We start from the raw sequence: 20,507 nt of genomic DNA on the forward strand, positions 1-20,507 counted from the left end.
CAACGCAGGGACCTGTCAAAAGGAGTATTCACGCTTCTCTATGCTGCCATGAGGGTTCCCCATCCCACAATACGTATAGTTGTGGAGAACAACTCACTAACCCCTAGCCCCTACCTTTCCATTGGCTTTTTTATCAAAACGCGTAAAAATCTAATTTTTACTTTACTTTTATTTTGATATCACTGAGAAACTCATCTCCCGGTTTCCTCTTTCAGTTTAGACTTGACCTGAAAAAAAAGATCAACAAAACAGTTTAAGTAAACTAATAGCAAAAAAAAATTGCGCGCATAATTTTGCAAATCCCAAAATCAAAGCAAAAGAATGAGTCAGAAAGTAAAGCAACACCATGTTGCCAAACTTCAAAATAACCATCTCGTTCTATTAACGAGAGTCGAAAAAAAAAATGTCCACCCCCAGCGTACATATCAGTGCGTACTAAGGTGGTAAAAAAGAGGGTTAGAAAAGACCGTGGCTAAAGCCCTGCTTAATACCCTGGCTACGCGCCTGCAAATGTAGTTGATTTACAGAGTATGTTTTATACCGTTATATGTGACGATCAGCCAACTTTGACCCTCTGTTGTCTCGAACCACATTCCCGCATGCAGCGACCTGACTTTAAGGGTAAGGCTCACTATGCCTTTCGCCGTATATAGCATAACACTTTATGATTGGGAAAGGTTCGCATAGTATATTCCAGTCATTTAACCGATTTTAACCATAGAAAACGTTCACCTTGTAGTGAGGCTCGCCTTGGCCGATGCCCAATATGATTACAATTACAGGTAATATACTCATATACTAATAAATTGCCTTGTGAACTAAACTTCGCACCACTCTCCCGTCAAGCTTAAGGGGAGATTCCTATCAAAGAAGTGCCAAATTTGGGGTTTGTATTTAAAAAGTGACTATTTCATTACAATTGGTCAGATTTCCATAAAACTTGGTACAAATGTTCTCAATAAGGTTATCTACATCATCATGTAATTATATGTGAATACTAATGAGCCCCTGGTTAAATATTAACTCTCAAAGGGAATATTTCAAAACGCTTTATTAAAACTGCCCCCACCATTTTTTACACTTTCTATTTACATTGAAGGCTTTATATTGCATACACACATCATGGACATAAGGAAAAACAAACCTATGGGACAGTTTGTTGATAAGCCAATTCTGGTTACCATAGCAACCAAAACCTCATTATGAAGACTTATACTGGTATATCACAGGCTAGGTTTAAGTTTTTTGAAAATGCTCCCATAGGTTTGTAATATGGACTATACACTACAAGTCTTCCAAATTTGAGCTAAAACCGTTAAATACCTGTCAAGATACTTAAGGGGGGCAATAAATGAATACGGAAATTAGTGTATTTGAGAAATCAGCTCTTAAAATTTGACAAATGAGTTTTGAAAGCAAAACCACTCCAGTTAGGCTTTATGCTTGGTATAGAATAAATTAGACTGCCATAGAATCACAATTTATCATCTACTTAATGTTTCTTTGCCCTTTTCTTCCTCCTATGGCTAGTTGAGGGCCCCAAGTCATGTCCTAGCTCATTAAAGCCTCCTGCCTCATATGTTGTGCCTTCCCGTTCTAACCTAAGCTCTTCGTCCCTCTTCCTTGCCAAACTCCTTGCCTGTCTGTACTTCTTATGCTGGTCACTAGCCCTCTTATCTGCCTTTTCTACTCTCTCCCTATCTCTACTCTTACTCTCTTTCTCTGTATGACTACCCACTTCAATCCCCGCCCTTCTCATGATTTCATGCTTCCCGGTAGCACCCAGACTGAAGTGGATAGCCGCAGACCCAACAGCCATCTCCACTCTCTCCCTACCATGCCATTTATGCTTTGGGCACCTGGCCCACACCAAAGCATTCAAAGATTCATTGGCATTCTGGGTGTAGCCAGGGAGACACCTCGCCAACAGAGCAGGATCTGTTAGCCGAGTATAGATGGGCTCCAGGCACTTGATGAACACCGGGTCCAGGTGGTAGTCCTTGTCTTCACAAGGAAGACCTTTCTTATATTTGCACCAAGAGTTGGCTGGGCAGAACTGGTGTCTCTCCTTGTCAGGGATTTTGCTGCAGTGATACCAGGATGCTTTGATTGCATTTTGCATCTGAGAAATGGCTGCGTCTCTCTCTATCGGCATATTTGCATTCTTATTTACATTGTCCCTGATAGCTTTTCCATAGTATTTTTTTAATTTTTCAATAGCATTCTTGGTCAGTCTGCCAGATCTCCCTTTTACAGGTTTGCCATCTTCTAATTTGTTTGAAGAAGTCTGGAAGTGATACAAGGCCTTGCCCATCCGTTTCTGGACATGGCCTATGCAGTCCAGCTTGACCACTCTGTTGCAGTCAGCACTTCCATCAAGGTGACTTGACTCCCATTCCACATAGTCCTCAGACTTGAGCCACTCCTTGTACTCTGTGCTTGCTCTGGATATTGACTCAAACTTGTTGCATGTGTCACACACACCGTACTGGTCCCAAATAGAGTCGTAGGACTTAGAGTCCCCGTCGCAAATCATGTACTTGTACATGAGATTGAAGGAAAGACTCCTCCCCCACAACCTCTTTGCGCATTCCTTTTCAATACTAGGGCTAGACCCATCAAAGCTTCCAAGGCACTCATGTGCCTCTACCCAGACCTCAAACTCATCACTTGGAAGTGTGTTCTTTTTTATGTCACAAGCATGGCAAGTCTTGGATAATACTTCAAAGTCCAGGACTTTGCCTGTTGTAGAGGAGATCACAAACCCGACTGCATGGTTGGCTGTGAATCCCCGCTTTGACCATGTGCCATCAAAGCTTACAGGAATGCCCACATTCATTGATTCACTTTCAAGTGAGCCTAGTTCTTGCATGGCTGCTTCTCTAGCCTCTTTACAGTTGGCTTCAAGCACCTCAGCTGCAACTTCCCTTGTCACATTGTGTAAAAGTTTTTGGTGTTTATACCATGTGTTTATGGCCATTGTGAAGGGCATGTTTAAAAGCTCACATAATTTAGCTACCCCTTCCATACCAATGCCCATTTCGGAGGAAGCGTACACAATCCGCCTGTTGATGTCTTTGGCGTTGTTTGTCCTCGGAGCAGTCGCGTCACCAATGTGCTCTCCGGTAGCCAAGAACTCCTTCATGTCACAATCATGGCAATGAACAAACAAACTGCTGCACATTCCATGCCTACTAGTGGTCATCTCTTTTAGTTCAAATTTACCTAGGGAAAAGTTAGATCAATATTAGGAACATAATGAAGCTTAAGCCATCGACAAGTGAAGCGGTTACGGGTGATATTAAAGTATATAAGAAAGCATTTTTACTTACCAGCATCGCACGTGGTGTTAGCATGTAATCGCTTGGCAAAGTTGAGAAGACTCTGCATCGAAACAAAGCGATATCCAGTGGCTGATTCACCCTCAGCTTCAAAAGCATTTAAGCTATCATCAGAAGATAAATCTTCAAGAACATCATGAAGCTTCTGAGCCGAAGCACTTGGCTGAGGAGGAGGAACTTGCTCGCTCACAACATCGTCGTCACCGACGAACGCGATCTCAGTAACCTGCCGTATTTCTCGTTGATCCTGAGCTTTCTTGTCTTGTTTCTTAGTTCCTTTGAACGTAGATTTCCTCTTTCTTGTGTTAGTCTGGACTACAGATTGTTTGTAGCCGTGTTTTGAGCCCTTTGACATGATTAAGAAGCGTATAATTTTCGTGTGTCGAGTGTAAATAAAGCGAATTTTAGATTTGAGACTTGGACGCGCTGAAACAGCAACCAGGCCTCTAAAACTAGCTTTGGAATAGCTGGAATGGACATCAAAGGAGTCTGGAACCGAAACCAACCATTTAATTTTATGCTGGGGGTCGCTTTGTGCTGAAAAAAGGGCGCAAAATAAAAGAAAGCTATCTCGTTACCATGGTAACGTATAACTCACAACATCGTATGCCTCAGTATTTGTCTTTTTTATGGGTATTTATTTTAGAATTTAGCATAAAAAGGTATAGAACAGAAAAGTATAATGCTTGAACAGTATTTAGAAGCACTTATTAGAAAATCATCACTTTTTTTATTTTTTTGGATTTTTTGATAGGAATCTAACGCACCTGAACCTTCGTCAACGTCGACGCATTCCTGAGCCGTCTTGGCTCCCTCGGCCATTGGGGCACTGAGTGCAGGATTTGGCGCCGTAAACATCCGAGTAGTAGCCCTTAGAGCATGGGGCACAGCCAACAGTGTTCAGCGGTTTGTCGAAGCCATCACTCGACCACTTGCCAGCCTTGCACAGGTCTTCAACAACAAAAGAACTATTTATCCCCCTTGTTTATTACCTCTGTTTTAAAAACATGCTACGTGTGCATGCAATGTAAGCATTTTTGTAAACATAAGCTTTGTCTGATGACCAGCTTCTACTTTAGCCACGCAGTCGAAAGGTAGTGCATTAGAGCGCATTTCTACTTACGACGTGTATAGTCGTGGTAAACTTATTATCTTGGAAAACGTTATAAGGATGATAGTGTCCAAAGTGTATCTTGAAAGCCAATCCCCTCATCTTCCTTGTCTATCCTATCTCTTAAGAAAATTTCCAGGAGCTGATCCAGGATTTCTCGAAGTGGGGAGGGGCGCTGATTTGCCATATTTAGTCATCATCTTGTAATTAAAAGTAAGTTTACCATAGCAGTTCTTGGACCCGGGCTGCTTGTTAGACGTGCCTGGCCCACACTTGGTACACGAAGTGCTAGAGCTACCGGCGCTTGTGTACCCCACCGGGCACTTGACGCAGTCCTTAGCTTCATACTTGTACCCTCTGGGACAGGCAACTGAAACGGATAAAATAACACGCTCAAAACATTACACGGATAAAGTAACACGCTCAAAACATTACACGGATAAAGTAACACGCTCAATACATTACACGGATAAAGTAACACGCTCAATACATTACACGGATAAAGTAACACGCTCAATACATTACACGGATAAAGTAACACGCTCAATACATTACACGGATAAAGTAACACGCTCAATACATTACACGGATAAAGTAACACGCTTAATACATTACACGGATAAAGTAACAAGCTCAATACATTACACACACTGCACCTACTAGAACGAACAACAAGCTGTGCACCATATACGATATGTGCTTTAACACAATCAGGGTTGTACAAGTGTCTTATTTGGTTAACCCGGTACCGCAATACCAGTTGGGGTAGCCTGGTACCTACCGCAGTACCGTAAATAATGTAATAAACGCCCGGGGCGTTTATTAAATTTCGATGGTCTGAGTTTGGGGGGGGCGTTCAATAGATAGGAGGCGTTTATTAGAGAGGGGCATTATTTACAAACTATGAAATATAACAAATCCAAGTGCTAGTCTCAGTCATGATCACGTTAAATTAATGCCTCGGTAGCAAGCGTTTCTTGAAATTAAGCAAGTCTCACCCAGTAGAAGCCAAACTCAGATTAATTAAATTTGATTTATATTACCGAAATTACTATGCCGCTTGTTTAAGCTGGAAGGGATTAGGAGGGTGGGCGTTAAGTAGAGGGGGCGTGATATAGTTGGGGTAGCCTTGTACCTACCGCAGTACTTGATATAGTTGGGGTAGCCTGGTACCTACCGCAGTACTTGATATAGTTGGGGTAGCCTGGTACCTACCGCAGTACTTGATATAGTTGGGGTAGCCTGGTACCTACCGCAGTACTTGATATAGTTGGGGTAGCCTGGTACCTACCGCAGTACTTGATATAGTTGTGGTAGCCTGGTACCTACCGCAGTACTTGATATAGTCGTGGTAGCCTGGTACCTACCGCAGTACTTGATATAGTTGGGGTAACCTGGTACCTACCGCAGTATTTGATATAGTTGGGATAGCCCGAAAGACTCTTTTGTTTGATCTTCCCATCTGGACAGACTCCACTGGCAGGTTCAGTTACGGCGTCTGACAAAATAAAAACACAGTAGTGGGACATGATTAATAAATCGATCGATCAATCAATATTGTTATTGAAAACTTTTTCTACCTCTCTCCGTTAATTCCTTTTCACTCCATTTTAGAAAAAAACCTCAGCTATTTATTGATATGATGGATTGCCAGGGAAACGTGGTATAACACTTACCTCTATACACCCTGTACCCCACCACCCGCATACGTCACTCTACACCACCACCGTCATACGTACCAACACAGTCGGGGATGGGTTACAAAGGGGACGTGGTATACCCTCCTCTATACGCCCTCTACCCCACCACCGTCATACGTACCAACACAGTCGGGGATGGGTTACAAAGGGGACGTGGTATACCCACCTCTATACGTCCTCTACCCCACCACCGTCATACGTACCAACACAGTCGGGGATGGGTTACATAGGGGACGTGGTATACCCACCTCTATGCGCCCTCTACCCCACCACCGTCATACGTACCAACACAGTCGGGGATGGGTTACAAAGGGGACGTGATATACCCACCTCTATACGCCCTCTACCCCAACACCGTCATACGTACCAACACCGTCGGGGATGGGTTACAAAGGGGACGTGGTATACCCACCTCTATACGCCCTCTACACCACCACCGTCATACGTACCAACACAGTCGGGGAAGGGTTACAAAGGGGACGTGATATACCCACCTCTATACGCCCTCTACCCCAACACCGTCATACGTACCAACACAGTCGGGGATGGGTTACAAAGGGGACGTGGTATACCCACCTCTATACGCCCTCTACACCACCACCGTCATACGTACCAACACAGTCGGGGATGGGTTACATAGGGGACGTGGTATACCCACCTCTATACGCCCTCTACCCCAACACCGTCATACGTACCAACACAGTCGGGGATGGGTTACAAAGGGGACGTGATATACCCACCTCTATACGCCCTCTACCCCAACACCGTCATACGTACCAACACAGTCGGTGATGGGTTACAAAGGGGACGTGGTATACCCACCTCTATACGCCCTCTACACCACCACCGTCATACGTACCAACACAGTCGGGGATGGGTTACAAAGGGGACGTAGTATACCCACCTCTATACGCCCTCTACACCACCACCGTCATACGTACCAACACAGTCGGGGATGGGTTACAAAGGGGACGTGATATACCCACCTCTATACGCCCTCTACCCCAACACCGTCATACGTACCAACACAGTCGGGGATGGGTTACAAAGGGGACGTGGTATACCCACCTCTATTTGCCCTCTACCCCAACACCGTCATACGTACCAACACCGTCGGGGATGGGTTACAAAGGGGACGTGGTATACCCACCTCTATACGCCCTCTACACCACTACCGTCATACGTACCAACACAGTCGGGGATGGGTTACAAAGGGGACGTAGTATACCCACCTCTATACGCCCTCTACACCACCACCGTCATACGTACCAACACCGTCGGGGATGGGTTACAAAGGGGACGTGGTATACCCACCTCTATACGCCCTCTACACCACCACCGTCATACGTACCAACACAGTCGGGGATGGGTTACAAAGGGGACGTGATATACCCACCTCTATACGCCCTCTACCCCAACACCGTCATACGTACCAACACAGTCGGGGATGGGTTACAAAGGGGACGTGGTATACCCGCCTCTATATGCCCTCTACCCCAACACCGTCATACGTACCAACACAGTCGGGGATGGGTTACAAAGGGGACGTGGTATACCCACCTCTATTTGCCCTCTACCCCAACACCGTCATACGTACCAACACAGTCGGGGATGGGTTGCATAGGGGACGTGGTATACCCACCTCTATATGCCCTCTACCCCAACACCGTCACACGTACCAACACAGTCGGGGATGGGTTACAAAGGGGACGTGGTATACCCACCTCTATATGCCCTCTACACCACCACCGTCATACGTACCAACACAGTCGGGGATGGGTTACAAAGGGGACGTGATATACCCACCTCTATACGCCCTCTACCCCAACACCGTCATACGTACCAACACAGTCGGGGATGGGTTACAAAGGGGACGTGGTATACCCACCTCTATATGCCCTCTACACCACCACCGTCATACGTACCAACACAGTCGGGGATGGGTTACAAAGGGGACGTGATATACCCACCTCTATACGCCCTCTACACCACCACCGTCATAGGTACCAACACAGTCGGGGATGAGTTACAAAGGGGACGTGATATACCCACCTCTATACGCCCTCTACCCCAACACCGTCATACGTACCAACACAGTCGGGGATGGGTTACAAAGGGGACGTGGTATACCCACCTCTATACGCCCTCTACCCCACCACCGTCATACGTACCAACACAGTCGGGGATGGGTTACAAAGGGGACGTGGTATACCCACCTCTATATGCCCTCTACCCCAACACCGTCATACGTACCAACACAGTCGGGGATGGGTTACATAGGGGACGTGGTATACCCACCTCTATATGCCCTCTACCCCAACACCGTCATACGTACCAACACAGTCGGGGATGGGTTGCCAGGTAGCCGTAGCAGCTGAGCTGCAGCTTGTGCCAAATGTGTATAGGAATGTCTGTGTGCCGGGGTTACATGCTATGGTGCACCAATGAGTAACGCCAAAGATCTGGCAGTTAAGTTTACCATTGTCAGGTTGTACTGGGTTAGGGCACTGTTTTGCTATAGAATAAAACACAATACAACATTTTTCCTCGGGGCCGTAATTAATGTCAGTAATAGTGGGTCCGTAAAAGCAGAGAAACGTTTTTCAGTGATTTCTTTGCACTCGGTCCTGGTGAGTGTCTTTCTGCCCGTGATAACGAGGTGCCCATAAAGCAAGATGTGACTGTACGAACATATTAACAAATGTGATAACGAGGTGCCCATAAGGCAAGATGTGACCTTAGGAATATATTAACAAATGACTCGCACAAAAAATTAAAAGCATCAAGAGATCTGCTGTTTTAAGGTATATTAGTTGCGCGGTTTCGTCTAGGGAATTTGTTACTCTTCGAATATCGTCCAAAGGTGTTTCATTTCGCATAAGTAAGGCGCCTTTTCATGGTAGGGGGAAGGGGATAGAATGCAAAATACCATATGGATATGTACATATCAAATGGATATAAATAAATAAAAAACATCAGCAGGGATGCACCTGCCTTTCATCCCGTGCGTAACCAGATGTTACGACAATCTCTTAAAATGTCAAATGAAAATGTACCGAAATGTGTCTCAAAAATCCATACTTAATTCAGATAATTGGTATTTGGGCGGGGACTGAAAACGGCGCAGGAACATCCCTGACCAGCAAAGATTTTTTATGTCTTACCTTTGACATTGACTTTGAATTCGCAGTGTGCTCTGTTGCCAGCCGCGTCTACGGCAGCGTAATATACCCTCGTGAGACCAAGTGAAAACTGGCTTCCAGGACTATGGGTCGTCGTCTCCTCTAGAATAAGCAATGGGGATTGTGAGAAATTAGAGGTTGTGTTCAGGGGATACCCAAAGTAGGGGTTTGTAGTTTGTAGTTTCAGGCCCGTACCCAGGGGGGTGCAAGGGTTGCGTACACCCCCACCCCCCAACAACGGCAGAAATTCCCCACTTCCGGTCCGCAATAGACGTGCTATTTGAAGATAAAACTTTAAAGCATTAGCGAATAAGATAAAAAGGCATTCTAGATCACTCTGGTATATTAAAATGTGTCAAAACTTTTTTGTGGCAAAATCCGAAAAAAGTCCCTTATTGCATTAAAAATCCCTTTTTTATTAATCTGACATTTTTCTTTTAATCTGACCACCTCCTACACTGGGTACCAGAGCCTCCAGACTTCTCTCGTCCAGTGACGCTCAAGCCAAAATGCCGCGACTGGCTGAGCGTCACTGGACGAGAGAAGTCTGGAGGCTCTGGAACCTGGGTAGGGGGTGGTCAGATTTTTGTCAGAAAACTCAACCCTTCCCCCCCACACACACCGCCATTCGTAACCCCCTCCCTCCCCCCCAACCCCCCCCCCCTCCCCTCCCCCCCCCCCGAGTACGGGCCTTGGTTTTGCAGCGTATTTTACCCATACCCTTGAATTACGGTTGGAAGTACTTGCTTACTTGTCGCTTTGGCATAAATTGGAATATTAAACTAAAAATGTTCAATATAACATGTTTTATTTACTTGTAACATTAACGTTGTCCTTGAATTCCGGTGCTTTCCACGTGACAGTGGTGGAGGAACCCGTAATGGTCTTCTCGATGTCCGCCGGACAGTACACCACAAGGGGCGCGGTGCGATCTGCCGTCACATAAACAACATGTAAACTTAGCAATGACAGCAACGACAAAAAGAGGAAATTTCCGAGGGCCATAGACAGGAAATGTGTATTCTGTTTGATGCATTTAATACATTCCAGCCGTTTCACGGTCTAACGAGGCCGTGTGCGCTTAAAAACAGACAAGTTTGCTACGGTAATGAATGTTTGGCTAAATTATATCTGTTGTAACATTTGTCATTTTTTCTCTCAAGTATCAAAGAGGTTTTTTCACTACAGAGCCTAGTAGGCCTCGAAATATGAAAGGGGGAGGAGCCCACCACAAAACATTTAGAAGTTGTGAGGGTACAGCTACACCCCTACTGGTTATTACTTTATAAATTTTGAAAATGATTGGTGTTATGAGCCGGCAATATGATCCCATATAACAAATGGCATGCGTTTTTAACTACGGCACTAATATTCATTCTCTATTCATTCTCTATTTATCCCTTTAAATATTTTTGTAATGCCTACCTTCCACTATGATATCGGTAGTACACTGAGCAGTCTCGCCGTTACCGTTTGTGGCCGTGTAAGTGAGAGTGGTCTGACCGGCCGGGAAAAGCAGGTTGCCGTTATACTTATCAGGGGTCATTCTCACGTTCTTCATGTTACTGGTAGGCTTCTGCAGTTTGCTAGTGACGTCAGCAGTGTTTGAGGTGTCTCCCAAGACAACAATGACGTCAAGAGGACAGTTAATCCAGGGTTTGACGTAAACTGCAATATCAATAATAGGGTAATCATTCCAGTACTTAGTCTACGGTAACAAGAGTAACATCTACCGACCTTTAATTAAGTATTCAATCAAGATATATTTTCGCCTACCTTAACGAGGGTAAAATGTTATAAAAAGAGTGGTCTTTTTGTAGTCTACGCTTGCCAAAGTAAAAAAAAATGATGAACACTTACTCTTTGTACATGTAGGCGTGGCGCTAATGTCCCATTTCCCCGTTCGCAGGCACTGACGCTTTGTATTGTCAGGGGTCTGGTAGCCTGGATTGCACGTGTAGTAGCACATCTGTCCGAAAGTATTGCCGGAAGTCTTACAAAAGGACGGGGACACGTCACCATTTGCAGGAGCAGATAAAATTGGACATCGAACCGCTGATTAATAGAGAAAGCAGTTGTTTACTGATCAATATATGTCATATTTTATATATTTCATATATATTATAATACACCAAAAACTGGAAATCGACTCTGCCAGTTGACAGCATGGGCTTTTTGATTCTATTCATATATATTATATATATATATCATATCTATCATATATATATATCATATTTTATACTAATAGTTCACTCCCCTGGAGATATCTTATGACCACAAGATTTTCGTTGAACTGCTGGCAAATCAGACGCGCTGATAGTTTGATGTTGACATGTTTTGATAAGGTTTGGTAACCTACCACTGGTTTCTTACCGCAAAGCAAGCGGCAATTTAAAAAAATACAAGCAAACAATCAAAAAAATTCGCCAACGCCTCATAAGCTTGACATGTGTTTATAGGTTGTCATTTCGCGCTCAAATTACACAGGAAGCCATAATCTGGTAAGCGACCCATTACTCACGCTTGCAGCTGACTGGCGGAATGTCCCACAGCCCTGTGTCTAGGCACGTCATTGTATACGGTGATTGTTGGCCAAGCTCATAACCGGTTTGACAGGTTGTGGTGCATTTATCGCCCACTTTGCGCCCGTTGCCCTGCATGCACTCTGGCGGGGTGATGGTGGTGCCCGTGGCTTGTGCTAGGGCTGGACATGAGATGCCTGGAAATAAGAGTCTTTATGCATAACTTCAGACTTAGACAGTGTAGCAGTGGCTTATATATGCAGCTAGGCGCTTCAGTGGTTTTTACCCATGCTTACATGCGAGCTTGTCGTGTAGTCGCGATGCCGGTTGATGACAACCTTTTGTCAAACGACTGTATGTTATGTAAAAGGGCTGATCAATTCTGTTTTCACACCTCACAAGTTCACCGTTGCAATAAATTAACCAGAGTTCATTAACCTTAAAAGTTCGCACTCTCCACAAAATATGCCAAAGTTTACCAACACTACGTTCGCACTTGCCATAAAACATATGTGTTTAACAAGGGCTGATCAATTCTGTGTTTACACCTCACAAGTTCACCGTTGCAATAAATTATGCCATCAACCTTACGTTCGCACTTGAATCTCGTGTTAGGGATGTGCTTGTATCCTTTGCGGCATCGGCACTCGTAGTCCCCCTCGTAGTTATGACACGTGGTCGACGCGTCATCACACTTGTCGGTACTTCGAGAGCATTCATCGATGTCTAAAATACATAAGCAAATTCCAATAACCCATTTTCGGAAACCAAGAAGTATTTTCTTTAGTAAGTGGTAATCCTTGTTTTTCAAAGGATTTCAATAACCGTCATACCTGCTGGAATTTCAAGTTCGTTACCAGACAACCAGCCGTTTATTACCTCTGCATTTATACGTGTCGTAGAGCTCATATCCTCCCGGGCGACAGAAGCAGTGATAGCTGCCATTGGTGTTTTCGCAATAGTGCTCGCATCCTCCATTAGCCAGCAAACACTCGTTCTTATCTATACGTAAACACACAAAGACTTATAAGCAACTTTACTAAGTATATAACTTTTTAACAGCGGCATAAAAAGTAGGCCTTTAGTAGATATAAGGGATTATATCGCCATTGTTAACCCCCCCCCTACCTCTCTCTCTCTCTCTCTCTCTCTCTCTCTCTCTCTCTCTCTCTCTCTCTCTCTCTCTCTCTCTCTCTCTCTCTCTCTCTCTCTCTCTCTCTCTCTCTCTCTCTCTCTCTCTCTCTCTCTCTCTCTCTCTCTCTCTCTCTCTCTCTTTTTTTCTCGTATTCTCTCTTTTTCTTGCATAAACCGCCGTACCTACACATGTCTTGCCGCTTGCACCGACCTCAAATCCCTTCGGACATGAACAATAGTACCTTCCGACCAAATTGACGCACCCGTGGCTGCAGCCTCCATTATTGACAAGACATTCGTTGATATCTGTCAATCACAACAGTTAAACAAAAGTTTAGCTGACATCTGTCAATCAAAATAGCGAAAGAAATCTCTAGCTCTTAGTATGCCCTTGGGAAGCCTTTCCAAATCTGTTATGAGCATGCGCATTAGCTAACAGTTTGAGTTAAGAAGAAATTAATAGAAAAAAAACACCGTTCTCGTGAAATAAGTATTTGTTCAAAATATGTCTACACAAAAGTTAGAAATGTACTTAAGAACAAGATTTAATGCAATCAATTTGTATTATTTATGCTAGTCATACAATCACTGAATCTATTTGCCACCCACATGGATTAGTTTCACATCAACTTGAGGCTATAAATATGTTAGCCGACGTCCTGTGTTGGTTGGACGTAATGCTCGCTCAAGGGGAAAGTCTACAAGTATCTAGCAATACCCCATTGGAAAGTCTTCGTCAAAGGCCGACTAGTTCTAGATGGACAACCTCATAAAGAGGTGTGGGGCACTAGAAATGGGGTCGGCGAGTCGCATCTTCGGCAAAAGATGGTCTATTTCAGACTAGATGCCAGCCTGCGACTGTTTCATAGTTGGAAAGGTCCACGGCCGGCTAGGTGAGTGTAATCAGCGAAGTCAGAACTCAATTCAGACTACTCTTCCCCCAGATTGAGTTGATGCAAATGATATCTGGTGCTTTCCTTTCACTTGATATTTCCCCTAGAATAACAAAATGGCATCTGGCAGGAACTATCTAAAGATCTATATCGCCGTGTGGATACTCACCGGTACAATTGTGCTTATCTGCGTTCATTGTGAACCCCACTCGGCACTCGCATTCATAACTACCGGCCCTGTTATGACAAATCTGTTCACATCCTCCATTATCATCCAAACACTCGTCTACGTCTATAAGTACAAAACACGCGACGGGGTAAGGCTACCAGAAGGGTTGTAAGAGGTAAAGTGGTACAGGTACAACTTCTGAAATCCAAATTGATGATGAGTAGGGGAGGAAACTTGATAGAGAGACATACCATTGCATGTGTGTCGGTCGGCGCCGAGAAGGAAGCCTTTACGGCAGGAGCAATCGTAGCTGCCGATGGAGTTGGTGCAATTATGGTCACAGCCACCATTATAAACTTGGCATTCATTGATATCTACATAAAAAATCGACCGAATTTGTCACTTTAAATTGCGCTGGATATTCAAGTAGGATTATTATGGCAGTTACCTGAGCATGTCTTTTTGTCTTCGTTGAGTTTGTAACCTTTGTTACAGTCACACTCCACGAACTTAGTGCACATCCAGTCGTTGAGACAGCTCAGGAAACACTTGCCCCATATGCAGTACTTTGAATGCTGAATACAACGCTGAGAGCAGCCTCCATTTTGATTACTGCAAAGCTCGGGGGACGGGGCTATAAGGATAACATTTTGGATAGAAAGTACTGTGTTGGTTTGAAAGTAGACAAAGAGGGGGAAATGAAGAAGGTAGTACGTAGAGAAAAAAGGAAAGAAGGAAGGAAGGATTGAAGGATGGAAAATAGGATGGATTGAATGGTTAGGGAGGGAGATAAGGGGGGGACCTTTTCCTTACGGTCACATCCAAAGACTTCCAGTCTCATGCAGGGGAAAACCTCCGAGTCCACAGGGACCAGTCGAACACCATGCACAATGACACTCAACGAGAAATCATCAGCGCCAACCTGTGAAGAAGATTTTGAACTCGAATCAACGGTATGACGAGACGGGAAAACTGCGACAACCGCAACAATGATGACAATGACCATTAAAACAACAACACAATAATGAAACTGTGACAACAACAAATTTGAACAATGATGCCAATGATGGCAAGAACAATAACAAAACAAAACTAGAACGACGACTGTAGAACAACAATCTAACAACAAAACAATTATGACAACTGAAATAGCGATGACAACAACAACAGTTCAAACGATGATTGGGACGCCAATATCAACAATGCAAGCGCTTAGCGTAGCTGAACTAGTGACCTTTTTCAAGAACTGGAAGTTCTCCCCATCTTTACTTATCATCAGCCGGTACTTGGTCACTCGTCTTGCGGTCATGTTGACCCCCGGGGACCCCTCCCCTGCTATCTTGATCCGGGATATCAGCTGAGGGGTGGGAAACACCAGCTGAATAAATTCATTTTGGGTGAAGTTCTGTTGTGGGCACCAAGCGTTTAGGGAGTTCAACTGCGCGTGCCCAGCGCAGAAATCCGCTGACAGCGAAGAAGATGATGAAACATTGCTTTTTGAAAAAAGTGGTTGATCACAATCTGTATAAAGAAAGAGAAAACAGTGGAAAATTATAAGTAAATTAAAATTTATCAAGGGAATGGCCAAAAGAACCAGTAATTAAATTTTATGTGGAATTTTTCAGCGTGGTGATTTGAACAAATCATTGGGCAGAGTTAGTGTTCATTTTTGTTTGCACATTCATTAAAGCAATAAAACCGCATAGGCATTGATATATTATTCCAGAAAAATCTCCAGAATGGCTAAAAATCCCAAACTATCTATAAAATTTTATCTTTATAGCAAGGAATAACCTGTTCTTCTAACAAATTATATTCTAACTTTGTTGTTGAATTTTTGGGAACAAAAAGCTTCTGTCTTGTAGTAACCCTTTTTAAGAAGCCATTATTGCCTCAGTTTGCCTTTTTTGTTGTCTTCTGCACGACAGCAAAACAAGTTCATTTTGTGTAATAGCAACTCGTTTTCTCTTTGTTTAACTGTACGTAGTGGTATAATATAATAATTTTAATTATTATAGTGCTTAAAAGCACTTACTGTAACATAGGACTGTTTACTGTATGGATATACTGTAGTGTGTTATAAAAGGGGTAAATTGGAGAAATAATTTGAGACTATGGATGGACCGACCATTTGAAACATTGTAGCACCAACTACTTAAAAAGTCTAGATAAAAATTCCGCAAGAAATCTTGGCTAAAATCTAAGCTTAGTCCGACAAAAAAAAAGAATCAAACTAGCCAGAGACGAAAAATTCAAGCAAAAAATCGGTTCAACATACAACAAATATAATTATTTCAAGGAACATCTAATCTATACGGAAGCCATGTTTAATAAACCCGTTGAAGACTGTGGACTCTTCCCTCGCTTTAAATGCAATAAAAACATTGCTGTTGGTATTTCTTAACGGCTCTTACCTGCAAACGAGGTGAAGACAAGAGCTGCGATGCAACTCAAGAACAGCAACATTTTTCACGCTCTTCTGACCGTAAGAACACGAAAAACCTGCCTTAATAGGTTGGGCAGTATTTCTTTTTTCTGCTTTGATCAATTCAACATTTCGTGACACCTTCAAACGCAGCTGATATGATCGCGTCTTGCGTCGGCTCTTGCTTGTCGTCCACTACAAAACCGATGTTAGCTCAGCTCCTCTAACTGGGCAAACACTGTAGAGGCGCACAGTGTTTAGATTAAGGGGATTTAAATGCTTTATGGGTTTTAATATTTTGGTTAGTATGTTGGTCTTACTAAACTCCAAAAATCCAAAAAGCGAATTTACGTCCATTTTAATCGGTCCATTTCGTCCCCTAGTCACCTTACATTGGTAATAACTAAAGGGATGTTTATAACTTGAATGGATTTATTTTTTGTTTATCTAACAAGCGATATCGCTATATAATCTATTTAGGCCAATCACACTTAACCTCCCGAGAGGTTTTATTTATTTATTATTTATTTATTTTTGGGTTATATCTTATCTTATCAAGCAAGTTGATCAAGCCTTTGACTGTGCGGACCGTGGAGAACTCCGGACACATCTTAAAAGTCGAGTCTATCATGTGCGATTGACGACTGGCTTTTATTAATAACTTTTTATTTACATGCATCTCAAGCTCACCCAACAGAGTGTGAGAAGCTAGCTCGGGTATAGCTGTCAAAAATTCCTTCAATATTGAAACATGAATAAGGTGATAAGAAAAGAATGCGCAACGAAGAGAGAAGTTTTCGTGTTGTCTTATTTACCTGGGAGACCAGTGGGGAGAGGTTCTCAAACACAAGTGTGTGTGTGTGTGAGGAGGGGGGGGGGGGGGGTGGCTCAATGTTTTCTGATATATTTTTGGGGGTTTGAATCTTTTCTTTAATTTTTTTTAGTAGAAAACTTAGTGGATATTATTTGTTTGGGTTTAACATTTCACTCAGCGTGTAAACAATGATATGATAGAGTGTATTAGAGCGTTAAAGGCGCATTCTGGGCGACAATGTATAATCACGAATTGAATATCTAAGACGAATGTATACCGCAGTGGTGAATCAATAGTAAAGAGGGGGGAGGGGGGCCGATGCTTTTAGGAGAAAAGCATGGCAGCTAATCTTCACAATTAACCTACCGCTATATGTTTTACCGAAATTGGGTCAGTACGCAGCTCTTACAAGCTGCAATTTGATTGGGCAAATGAACAATATCCGCACATCGACACAAAGAACGAGAAGAATAGAGACAAAAGAACTCCTTTGTAGAGCAATGATAATAGGAGACAAAGCAGCTGCGTACTTATGTGCCCCCTTGAGGTTAGTCAGGTCTAGGATCTCTCAGAAACTGATGGTTTAAATCTTTCCCCCCCTCCCGGTCCCCTAGAGAGCTTATATTTTAGAATTTAGAAAGATAACAAGCGCCATTGAGGGTCCATTTGGACCCTCTTGTCCTCACGATGATTAAAAAAGATAAAGTAAAAAGGATTGAGCAGGTTATTACTTCCATAGGATTGGTTTTAAACTTCACTCATTCAGTGTTTCTTTTCTTCTTTAACACAGAGATGTTTTAATTTGCTCCTTTTTTATTTCACTACATTTCACTAGAAGCAGTTCAATTTATAAATCTTTGTTATTTCGACGTTGGGAGACAACAGCTGTTAAACTAGGCTCCGCGATCTATCCTATTTACTTGTACACAGCTAGAAAAACAGAAATCAACTTTATTTGACTTAATTACATTCTATCGACAACAATGATCTGTTTGAATGACAAATATCAAAGTAGATACAATTTCACGTTGGTGGCGATATTTAATATTAAATTTTCCGTTTAATATTTTCCAATTTAAGTGTTTTTCTTTTGTCCTCTATAGAACAGTAAAGGTAAGTTAATTTTCTGTGATTACGACTCATTTTCTTTTTTATTTTATTCTAATATCTAATTTTTATTTAATCTTCAACCAAATGTTACAAATCAGCACAATACTGCATCACACAAGCATCCATTCCCATTGGCTAGTTTAAGCCAGAAACTGGTTATATTTTCAATCAAATATCGAAAATAAAGTGTCAGACTTTACCCGAGCCGAGTCAAGGGTCCATTTTTTTAGGAGGGGGGGGGGGGGTAAACTGACTCATTGACTCATTTTTTAAATCATTTTTCTTATATTTCAGGGGCAACCCCTCCCTTAGATCCGCCACTATTTGAGCTTCCATATTTCTCCTTTGAGAGTTCAGTAAAGCTTTTATAGAGATTTATTCGTTAATAATCAAATTAAAAAGGAATTTAAAAAAACGAATTTAAAAAGGAATTCAACAAAAAATGTCCACAATATTTAAAAATAAGGAATAGGTGAATTAATCCCTTGATGTAAATGCTTATTTGATAAAGCAGAGTGGTGTGTTTTCTTGATTGAATTTCAAAGCTGATTAACCTTTTCCCAGCTGTATTTAGAAACCTGCATAAAGATTACAACGCAGTGTAATCATTAGCATGGCAGCTCTGCAAACAAAGCGAAACTAACCTCTGGTGCATAGCCTCTTGCTGGCCATTGTTAGGCCAAGAGGTTCTGGCTAGCCACTGAAGGAAGGGACGCACCGTGAATCCTTCCACAGCCAGCAGCCATGATTGGAAAGACAGGCATCTTGCTAGTTGCCCCTCTGTTCTTCCTGTGTGTTCAAGCAGGTCTTTTGGACGATGAGAAGAAAATTCTAAGTGAATTCAAGAAAAAATACAACAACAGTGTGTCTGATTTAATCTTCATGATGGACGTATCAGGCAGTGTTCCAATGTATGGATTCAACTCTGAAAAGGTCTTCGTGGAGAGTCTACTTAACGAGTTCAGCGTTGCACCGTATTCCACTCGAGTAGCGGTCATCACATTCGGAGAGTTCGTTAAGACGGATATTAACTACATCGACATTGACCCCAGCGATACTATGAGGAGCAAGTGCGAGTTCAAGAACATTTTTGAACACCGCATCAAGCATAGATGGGGCCGAGCCACTAACATGAGAGACGCGTTCCAGCATACCATTAACGTGATAAAGAACGCGAAAGCCCACAATCGTAAGCGACACAATGTGCATACAGTGGCAATGATGATAACGGATGGCTGGTGGAATATGGGAGACCCAAAGTATAACGCGGACACTCTGAAAAATACCTACAGCACAGAAGTGTTTTCAGTAGGTGTCGGCGGCTACAGAGAATGGCAACTCCAGGCAGTAGCATCGTCCAGCTCGCATGTCCTCAAATTCCATGACTTTTACAAGTTTAAGCAACTGGCTATGTATATTAGGGGAGGTAAGCGAAACGGTAGATTTTATAGTGAGGACTTTTGGTTTCGAAACAAAAATTGCGAAGTGATAAGAAAAGTTTATGGTATAAGATCGAGGTTCACTTGGTACAGGTAGAAGCCCTAATAAAAGACTGGGTGGTGAAATAAAAGTACGGTGGTAGATACCTTTATTTTGTAGAAGAGTGTGAATTTTCAACGTCATAATAGTTACTACAAAGTATTCGCGGAAGCACATGGGGTCCTGTGAAATTCGAGCGTGAAATCGAGGCTATGTCAAGGAGTCTGTTGCAGACGTCTAGGAAATTTGGACAATGTTTAATCCATTTATAACACGTTTGAATATGAATACCAGGTTAAAAGGGCTTCAAATCCTGCAATCTGTAAAGACAAACGTCATCATCTGGATAATTTAATGTTTTTGGTTCTTCAATAGATGCACACGAGCGAATTTACATGGCGGTACCGTCCGACAAGTGCACACAAAGTTCAGGTTGTGACAGCAACGCCAAATGCACCTGCGGTACGGTCAGCGGACTGTACCAGTGCGTCTGCAATGCAGGCTACTACGGCCCAGGAACCCCCGGCCAATGCTACAGTAAGTTTGTTTGACTGTGAGAATAGTATGTAAACTATTTTTGTACGAGCCACGTAATTTAGTGCTAATCGACGGGTGTGTGATTGCGTT

The 20,507-nt window shown here is 42.9% G+C and overlaps 3 protein-coding genes across 3 annotated transcripts in view; 1 reads left to right on the forward strand and 2 right to left on the reverse strand.

Annotated features, from left to right (window-relative positions):
* Positions 1 to 151: 151 nt before the first annotated feature.
* On the reverse strand, positions 152 to 16,627 carry LOC5506042 (signal peptide, CUB and EGF-like domain-containing protein 2). The gene is made up of 19 exons (XM_048733853.1): positions 16,467 to 16,627; positions 15,287 to 15,573; positions 14,866 to 14,974; positions 14,501 to 14,686; positions 14,304 to 14,426; positions 14,053 to 14,175; positions 13,174 to 13,296; positions 12,736 to 12,858; positions 12,448 to 12,582; positions 11,856 to 12,053; positions 11,195 to 11,389; positions 10,760 to 11,002; positions 10,150 to 10,266; positions 9,317 to 9,436; positions 8,488 to 8,667; positions 5,858 to 5,950; positions 4,676 to 4,822; positions 4,109 to 4,292; positions 152 to 227 (listed from the first exon to the last, which is right to left on the reverse strand). Exons 1-18 carry the CDS (start codon positions 16,516 to 16,518, stop codon positions 4,120 to 4,122), a joined length of 2,727 nt encoding a protein of 908 aa, XP_048589810.1. The 5' UTR covers positions 16,519 to 16,627; the 3' UTR covers positions 152 to 227; positions 4,109 to 4,119.
* Positions 1,037 to 4,094, reverse strand: LOC125573308. The gene is made up of 2 exons (XM_048733854.1): positions 3,333 to 4,094; positions 1,037 to 3,225 (listed from the first exon to the last, which is right to left on the reverse strand). Exons 1-2 carry the CDS (start codon positions 3,694 to 3,696, stop codon positions 1,493 to 1,495), a joined length of 2,097 nt encoding a protein of 698 aa, XP_048589811.1. The 5' UTR covers positions 3,697 to 4,094; the 3' UTR covers positions 1,037 to 1,492.
* Positions 16,628 to 19,062: 2,435 nt separating the features above from the next.
* The window catches only part of LOC5506043 (sushi, von Willebrand factor type A, EGF and pentraxin domain-containing protein 1), a 32,597-nt gene continuing 31,152 nt past the window's right edge, over positions 19,063 to 20,507 (forward strand). The window contains exons 1-2 of the mRNA XM_048733324.1: positions 19,063 to 19,827; positions 20,256 to 20,417. Of these exons, the coding sequence (XP_048589281.1) occupies positions 19,146 to 19,827; positions 20,256 to 20,417 (844 nt within the window). The 5' untranslated portion in view covers positions 19,063 to 19,145. The remainder of the gene's footprint in view (positions 19,828 to 20,255; positions 20,418 to 20,507) is intronic.

The sequence above is a fragment of the Nematostella vectensis genome, chromosome 10 (assembly GCF_932526225.1).
Source record: "Nematostella vectensis chromosome 10, jaNemVect1.1, whole genome shotgun sequence".
NCBI lineage: Eukaryota > Metazoa > Cnidaria > Anthozoa > Actiniaria > Edwardsiidae > Nematostella > Nematostella vectensis.